Here is an 8,876-nt window from a genome sequence, read left to right on the forward strand (position 1 = left end):
GAATGAGTATGTGCCTTCATTACAGTCATTAGCAGTTAAACGGGGCTGAAAATGCAGCGCATGATGATCATCTTGAATAAATACTCTGGACTCCTTACGGACATGTTCGAAACTGGGACCTCTTCCCGGCCAGAACGTCGTATTAACCTCGTTTAAAACTGACTGCTCCTTGTTTCCTTACGTCTCACAAACTTGCTTTCTACATCTCTTTTCTGATGAGCCTGCATTGTTCAGGCTTGACAATCTGAGCATATTTTTAAAATGACATTTGCTTTTATAAGTGACATTGCTCACCCAAAGACCTCTCCATGTGTTTTTTGATATATACCTTCTTGGAAATGTGGAAAACTTACACGAAACACATCATGAGCTGCCAGTAACCCCATGTTCCATAAGACAGAGACGAAATCATAAACACATGAAATATATGAATGTCAAGGAATAAATAAGGAGTAGGACCATCCTCCTAGAGGAGGCATTTGAATTCGATTTCTTCACATAATTGTTTGTACATGTATTCATTCCTGTTTCCATTGCCCCGTTCATTTTGGTGTTTATACAGTAGTACCACTCTTGTTCCGCTCTGCTTTTTATTACAACGCTCTTTTCCTTGTTTTCCATATGCTGTCATGATTTTTGACATTTTGTATACCCTGCAACAATAAATCATTCTGCACCAACTGGTTGTCCTCATTTGAAGTCTGTTACCTGTTTTGTGTTCCTTACTGGTAATTGGTATTCGGCCGAATATGAATCAACTATTTAACAACCTTGTGAGTCAGTCCAAAGTTAATGTCATTGCTCATATGGTGTGTTCATTATTTTCCCCTCCAGCTCCAATGTGCACTTTTCCTACGCCACTGACTGCAATTACCATTACCTGATTTTCGGTATATATTTTGGTCTGGCCCAACTACTCACTTACAATGTAAAGTAACATTTTTCTTTCTTTGTCATTTGAGAACCTAGCACTGGGACAAATATTTGCCAGGAGTTATAAAACTAGCAAATCAATGACTTTTAAATACACACACACACACACACACACACTTTCAGAACCGCTTGTCCCATATGGGGTCACGGGGAACCGGAGCCTACCCGGCAACACAGGGCGTAAGGCCGGAGGGGGAGGGGACACACCCAGGACGGGGACTTTTAAATAGTTGTAACATTTTTTAATGATAATTATAATAATATGTAATATAGTAATATATTTTACTTGTGTTTGATCTGTGTTTAGAACTATCACTGACCTTAATTAAGGGACTCAGTCTATTTAAATTTATTAAATGGCTCCATATACACACACACACATATATATATATGATGTTTTTCTACAAAGTGACTTACAATGTTAACTTACTGAAAAGGATATATCCATTCATACAGCTGGGTAAGGGGGTGTGGTGGCACAGTGGGTTTGGGTGGGTCTGGGGTTCGAGTCCTGCTTGGGGTGCCTTGTGGTGGACTGGCGTCCTGTCCGGGGTGTATCCCCTCCCCCCTCAGCCTTGCGCCCTGTGTTGCCGGGTTAGGCTCCAGTTTGCCGTGACCCCACTCAGGAAAAGTGGTTTCAGACACTGTGTGTGTACAGCTGGGTAATTTTTACTGGACCAATTAGGGTAAGTACCTTGCTCAAAGTCACTCCAGCAGGTCACTACAAAAATAATACAAAAACTAAATTCTGTGTACACTACACTTCATCTTAATGCATTTAACATATCTGGTTTTTTATTGCAAATGCTATTAAATTCAATAACCCTAATAAAACTCTCCAAGTCATGTTCATACCTTAAAAACATAATATCTATTAACCTGTTTATGTAGCAGGATGTTTTACTGCTCCAACAGCATGCTGGCACAGAAAGTGGCACCGGTGGAGAAATGGGTCAACGTTAGGCTTGTTTTGTGTCGAGTTTCTCTCTGTGCTTCGTGGGTTTCCTCACGCATTCAAAAAGTATATTTCAGGTGTATTGGTGACTCCAAATGGCCATTTTTCAGTATGTGTAAGTGAATAAGTGTGTGTTTGGCCTGCAGTAGACTGGGGTCATGTCCAGAGCATACTGTACTGAACATCCTAGGGTTCCAGGAGAAGCTTTGTGTTCCAGCTTGGGACTAGCAGTTAGTGAGGATGGATGGATGGATGGATGGATGGATGGAAGGAATTGTACTGGCACAATCAGGAGGGGTTCATTGTTCATGGGTATAACTGGTGCTGTTACTCTTGGGCTTTGAACCACAGCCTTCACGTTATTATGTCCTTATCCACTAGGTTCATAGGAACATTCAGGTGGAATCCATCAGGCTAATGAACGGCATTTCGTGCCTTCATTGACTACAGCAGTGTGGACAAAGAACCGCAACTCCCATCACCTTTTGTGGTGGAAACAAGCATACGTTACCCGGATGCGCGCTCCCTCCACTCGTCATCAAGCGCGCTCTGTGGGGCGCGTCCGTGTGCTACTGCAAGTGTAGACGGGAGTGCTGCATTGGAGCTCATTCAATTCCAGACGCCGACACACATACAGAATACAGCCATGGTACGTTTGCGTTCTCAAACCTCTGCGCCCTTTCTAAATTGCTAATACTACGTTCATACATAATAGTCGGGGTCTGGGCGTTGGGTTTGTACTCTTTCCGAGAAGGATTTGTAATTTTAACTGTTCGTTACGTACAGGTTCGTTTGTCCGGCGGAAAACGTGCAGAAATATCGCTGTCTCATCGACTCGTTGCTCCTCAGTCGCTGACGAAACGCTTTTTTTTTTTTTTTTTTTTTTTTTTTTTTTTTAAAGCTGATATCGTCGAAGCTTTTATTTCTATCCTGCCCATTTTTCGCGATATTTGAATGAGGCTTACTACTCAATCAGTGTGTATTTTTTTTAATCGTTTGTGTTCCTGTGTCTCGTTGCCTGGTGTCGGATGTAACGGAAACGGGAGAAAAGCAGAAAAAACAGGACTGGCGCCATTTCTTTTCTCCGTCCTCCGTCCATGTGAGGGGCTGCGGGCCCGGCGTCTCTCCACCCGGGTCCCGCATCGCGCTCGAATCGCTGCTCCAGCGGCGCCTTGGGTTCGTGAACGTGCTTGGAGGGTCGTGCCGTCGCTTCAGTGGCCGAGCGGGAGCTGGCAGTGAATGCGATGCGTTCGGGTCTCGCGGCACAATGGAGGCGAATCCAGTGTAATAAGCGCATTCATCGCCCCTTTGTTGTCTGGTCATCCTGACGACGGACTGGTAACGCGGGGTAACGCAGCCCCGGCGTTCCGCTTTATTGCGCTAACAAACACTGTCAGCGGCGCAATAATAGCCGTTGGGCTTTACATTCATTAGAAATGTAGTGATTTATTCCAGCGAGGCGCTGCTGCGCTGCCCGGCTTTTAACGCTCTGCGGCTACATATATGGAGCACATGGTGTACGCTGCGTTTGTGGCCCCACCCTACATTTTACAGGCAGCTCGGGGCGCCTTTTATTCCAGCTTGCTTGTTTTATTTTTTTTTTTTGAGTATTACTGTGTCACCGGGGTAAAGTGAAAACGTTTTCAATTTCGGGATATTGCGGGTGAGGTGTGTGTTTGTGTGACGAAATGGTGAAAATCCGGCGTCGGTTTCGGGAGAGGAAATGGCGTGGTGGTGGTGGTTTCGAGTCGGCGGGTGAGCAGTTTGACCGACCCTTTTTTTTTTTGTTTTTTTTTCCTTCTTTCCCCCTTGCTAGTTGCTGTGTCCGCGGGCTTCCCTCTCTCTCTCTCTCTCCCCCCCCTTCGCGTCTTCGGCTCCTCCGCGGCCGCCCCGTCCTCCCTCTGCCGTCCATTTTATGGGTCGCGGAGCTCCGAACGTAGCAGGGTCTCTTCGGCGCGGCGAAAATGTCTCGAGCGGCTTTGTCTGCAGCTCCGAAATGGCCGGCGATGAGACCCTCAAGAAGCCATGTTCTGAACCAGCCGTCCTTTGTCCGCGACGCCTCCGTTTTCCAGCGGCGCTGAATTGCAGCCCGTTTTCGCCTCATATATGCGCCCGCTGTCCGAGCGAACCCGCTCCGGCCTGCGCGTGCACCGGTTCGGTCAGCCGGGTGTGCGCGCGCGCGTGGTGGGCGCGCGCTATGGCGCGAGCAGAGCTAAGTCGAGTCGTAGTCCCGAACGCGCACCTCCTTACAGCCATGTCTGTGTCTCGTTCCGCTGCACGGACGGGTCCAACATGGAGCGCCTTTCTATGCGGAGGGAGCGCCTCTGTAATACATGACTGCGGGCCATTTGTAAGCACTGCGCTGAGGCGGCTTCACTTCAGGGAGAACAGCGCTGTTGCGTAAGGCGGCGCGCGGCCTCTTCCCGACACGTCTCGCGTTCGGCGGGAGTCGGCGCTCTAATTCGTTCACGCGCACATATGAGGAAGGAATAATTGCAGCGATAATGGAGGCGAAAGCTTTTTTTTTTTTTTTTATCAGTCACATGTAACCGTTTATCCTTAATAGAAGACAGTTTAGAGGACAACGCTGAATTAGGAATTTTCACCCCTTTTTTTTTTTCCCCCCTCGTAGGAGAGGCTGGTTTGAACCCGTGCTCTGTGCCCTCAGTGGAGGCCCAACACAACCCTTTAGTTAATACACAAGTATTATGAATGTGTCCTTTCAATGACACACTGTCCACGACGGTGCCTTCGTAGCTGTTCTGCTCCCTATGCCTTCCATGTTTCCATTTCTCTCCATATCCCGGTACGAGGCTGGGACGCCTTCACCCGTTCCCTCTTTCTTCTCTGCTGATGTTACTTTAAACTCAGCTTTTTCTTTTTTTTTTTCGTTCTCCCTCCTGTCAAATGTTTTTTTGGCGCTAGGATCGCTTAGGAATTTGTGCCGAAAGCAGCGGCACGTGATGAAAGTGACCGATTCCCACCGAATCGGTCCCGTTCTATAACCAAAAATGGGTAGACACGCTGTTTTTCTGGATCTCTGTTTAACTCTCAGCGGTGATGTTTAGTTTTGAGAAATAGCAGTTTATTTTTGCACCTGAGTTTGTTCACAGGACAAAAGAACACTGCAGTTTTTGAAGGACCTTTGGGTTTGTAGTAACATGTCCAGACATTCTTTCTGCAGAGGAAAAATAAGGGTGCCCCCCCTCCCCCCTGGGATTTGCCAGCTTTAGTCTAACAATTTCCTGTCCTGTAAGGGGTTGCTTGGTGACCGAGTGCAGTGGTGACCTCAGGTGTCTTGCGTCAGATGTCACTCGCATGCAGGGTCCGTACCCTTTACACACAACTTGAGTGTATCGGCTTTCTGTGGAGCATTGAACCGTTTGGTGACTGCTAACCAGACTGGGTCATTCTTGAAAGACCAGTAATCTACTCCCCCCCCCTCTTTCAAATGAATTTGCGCTCGCACCTTCATGCTCGGAGGTGATGGATGGTATCACGGTTCAATATAGTTACATTAGTGCGTGACGAAGAGGCTTGAATGGATGAGCCATGAGTTGTGTGGAGGATCCTGTATATAATACTTGACATTCGCTCCTTTGTGTCCCCCTCAACTCAACCTTTTTGCCTTTGTCTGTCTGGTTCTCATTCCTCTTTGGTAATGAGAATCGGGGGCCCGTAGCTTGTTGGTGAGGGTAGGGTCTGCATTCTCACAGAAAATCCATTGTCCCCTCTAGCAGCGCAGAATGTAAAGCAGCGTCACACCAAAATGCAACACAGTATGGTCTCTATAATAGTTGCACTGTCTGAGATGCTTTTTCTGGAATACACCGAGTACTGATGTCAGAAAGCATTTTAGTGTGGCCTTGGAGCACCTGGGTTTTTGGTTGAGTGTTTGTATGTGTCAGCAATACCCATAATGCCCTTTTTGTATGGATTGAAATGTGTTGAACATTCCTATGTACAGTTTGCTATAGGAAAAAGCTGTTTTGTTGAGTCACAAACTGGATCTATTCAAGCAAGGGGTGGAGGAGCTGTAATGCAGAACACTAATGTAAAAATGGTCGCTGGCACTTGGCACCACCCTTTTTTCGGAATGGTGCTTTTGAGGTTGTATCGTGCTGCCGCTTCTTCCTCACCCCCATGCTAACTAAAATCTAGATTGCTGCTTTTGTCTTTTTTTGGAGGCGGTGCTATTTCTTGCGCCTTTTTCTCCCCCCTCCCTGAATTTTTAATTTACATGAAGTGTAGGTGGCTCTGAAACTAGCTGAGCCAGGCCGTCTCTCGCGCATCCAGAACTTGGCGTGCAGCAGTTTGAAGCTCAGCTGTCCTCGGCGTGCCAGCGGCGCTCCCGTGGCACTGCTGTGAATTGAGCCGCTGCCCCGCCCTACTGATATTTTATGTCCTGCACTGTAAGGAGCTGCGCAGTCTCCTCTGTGCCTCCTATCAGTTTCCCTTATCACCTGTCCTTGAGTGTCACGTCCCTTCCTTGCAGGTTGCAGTGAGCCCTTTCCGGGCCCCACCTTGTCCACCCACAGGTACAAAACAAGACGAACAAGTGACTTTGCATCTTAGTGAAGGGCCATGTAATCATATTAGAACTGAAAATACAAGCTTTCACCAAGATCTTTTTTCATGCTGTAGGTGTCATTGATTATGGTAGGTGTTTCCAGAAGTAGTGCTTCAACAGGGCACTCCCAGCAGCTGCTGTGCTTGTCAGTTGTGGGCACTGACTCTTCTTGTTGCCCTGCAGGCCTCCGGTGTGACAGTGACGGATGATGTGATTACGGTCTTCAATGAGATGAAGGTGCGCAAAGCACAAGCCAACGAGGACGAGAAGAAGAAGAGGAAGAAGGCAGTGCTCTTCTGTCTGAGCGAAGACAACAAGCACATCATTCTGGAGGAGGGCCGTGAGATCCTGATTGGTGATGTTGGAGAGTGTGTCAAGGACCCCTACCTGCACTTTGTCAAGATGCTGCCTCCAGATGATTGCCGCTACGCTCTGTATGATGCTACCTATGAGACGAAGGAGACCAAGAAGGAGGACCTTGTCTTCATCTTCTGGTGAGAATGGAAGCAATGTCTATGAATGGCAAAGTGCAGGCATCTAATCTTCCAGTTAGACCAGTCCCAGTAGGAGGCCTTGCTGTAGCTTGAGAAATTATGTACAGTTGAAATGGGTTAAAAAAATCACCAGTCAAATGTACTTTAAAGGATCTCTCCCCATGTTGGAAGGTAATTTAATGTGCTGCATTGGTGGGTGAAACTCATTGGCTTTTTCTACCAATGAAAGGATAAAAGGTTAATGAAATCCTATTGGTACCACCAATCAGACTGGACTTGGTTGGTTTGGGAGGATATTTTAGGTGTTCTTTGGGTTGAGAAATGTGTGGAACCCTTACCAAGGTGTGCATTTGTTCCCTGTGATACCAGAGTGGGGTGTCGCCTGTTCAGTTGCTGCCATTGCCTCAAGTGTGTGAATCAGAGTACCCAAAGGGCTGTGTGGGACCCTCAGGATTTGAAGTTTAACCCCTTTCCCCAATTTCAGGGCCCCAGAAAATGCTCCTCTGAAGAGCAAGATGATCTATGCCAGCTCCAAGGATGCCATTAAGAAGAAATTTACAGGTAATCCATAGAACACACCATTTCCAAAGTGCTTCTTTGTCGTACATATAACAAATTTATGCAAAAATGGCTGGCTTCTGAAAAATACGGACTAGACACTCAGTGTAGTCGTCTGAGGTTTTTAATATCACAAGAATATTGAATAACCTTTTGTGTTTCAGGTATTAAGCACGAGTGGCAAGTTAACGGGATAGAGGACATCAAGGACCGACGCACCCTTGCCGAAAAGCTTGGAGGCTCATCAGTGATTTCTCTCGAAGGGAGCCCTCTATAAATTTACCTCGGGGCTTCGGTTGAGCCCTACCAGAAAACAAAATATTTGAAGGGTTTGGCTGTTCATTCCGATATGGGTGGGAGGAGGAGTGGGGGAAAAAATTAAGGGGGGAATAGATGGGAGGGATATCTTTGTGGGGGGGTTATGTCTGACAGTTAAATTTCAAAATTGTAGGCTGTCATTCCAGTTCATGCAGACAATGAACAAAACAAATACAAAAATGATTTAACAGAATACTGAAGGATGATGATCATTAAAACAAATAGAACTAAAAAATGGTGTAAGATTCAGGACAGTGTTTTTCTGGCTTTCAATAGACTGAAGTGATGGAAGGGCAACCGTTACAATTCAAACTTCAATCCTGCTAAAATACTGTTAATTTACTTTTTGCCAAACTTCTAGTTTCCTTTTTCTTTACCGTTAGTGCGTAATTGAGCCTAGGTGTAATACAACTGAATTTTACAAAACTTGCACAAGCTTTTAAGCTGCGGCTTTTTGGGAACACATTTCAGTTTGTTTTAACAAACTTGTCAATATAAATTCCAGAACTTGTCGATTCAAGGTTTTGTTTGCAGATATTGCACCAAATTAGACCAAGTCATTGAAGGAATAAATACCACGAGACCAAGTTCTACCTGCAAATACAGTAACCAGTTAATAAGCCTTGAAGGGTGGAGAAAGAGTGAAGGAGGTGTGCTTAGCGAAGTTGGTGGGCAGCCTGTGTACAGAGTGTCGAAGGCAAACGGGTGCATGGTTGGTGGATGTTTTGTATCGTCTCCTGATCTCTAATAAAAAAAGCACTAAACTACCACTTGTTTGCCTCTTGTGATTTAAACTGTTTGCAGGTCTGCACCTTCATTTGTCCAGGCTTGGAATGTTTGCACTATGTGTGGAAGCAGTAAGCAAGGGTTTCCCCCCAACTTTGAGATGGTATGATACAGTAGTCTTCAGAGGTTTGTACTCTGGAAGTTTCCAAGATCTAAATTGTAGGATTTTCCTAGCAGAATGTGCAACTGCCTTTTATTTGGGTAAAAGTGTAAGATAAGCCAAATTTACAGGTTAACTACTAGCATATGCTGGTATTCTTGG

The 8,876-nt window shown here is 46.0% G+C and overlaps 1 protein-coding gene across 1 annotated transcript; it reads left to right on the plus strand.

The window, feature by feature from the left end:
• Positions 1-2,397: 2,397 nt before the first annotated feature.
• cfl1 (cofilin 1) lies at positions 2,398-8,598 on the plus strand. The gene is made up of 4 exons (XM_018737467.1): positions 2,398-2,537; positions 6,642-6,952; positions 7,437-7,513; positions 7,675-8,598. Exons 1-4 carry the CDS (start codon positions 2,535-2,537, stop codon positions 7,785-7,787), a joined length of 504 nt encoding a protein of 167 aa, XP_018592983.1. The 5' UTR covers positions 2,398-2,534; the 3' UTR covers positions 7,788-8,598.
• Positions 8,599-8,876: the final 278 nt, after the last annotated feature.

Source organism: Scleropages formosus, chromosome 13 (assembly GCF_900964775.1).
Source record: "Scleropages formosus chromosome 13, fSclFor1.1, whole genome shotgun sequence".
Lineage (NCBI taxonomy): Eukaryota > Metazoa > Chordata > Actinopteri > Osteoglossiformes > Osteoglossidae > Scleropages > Scleropages formosus.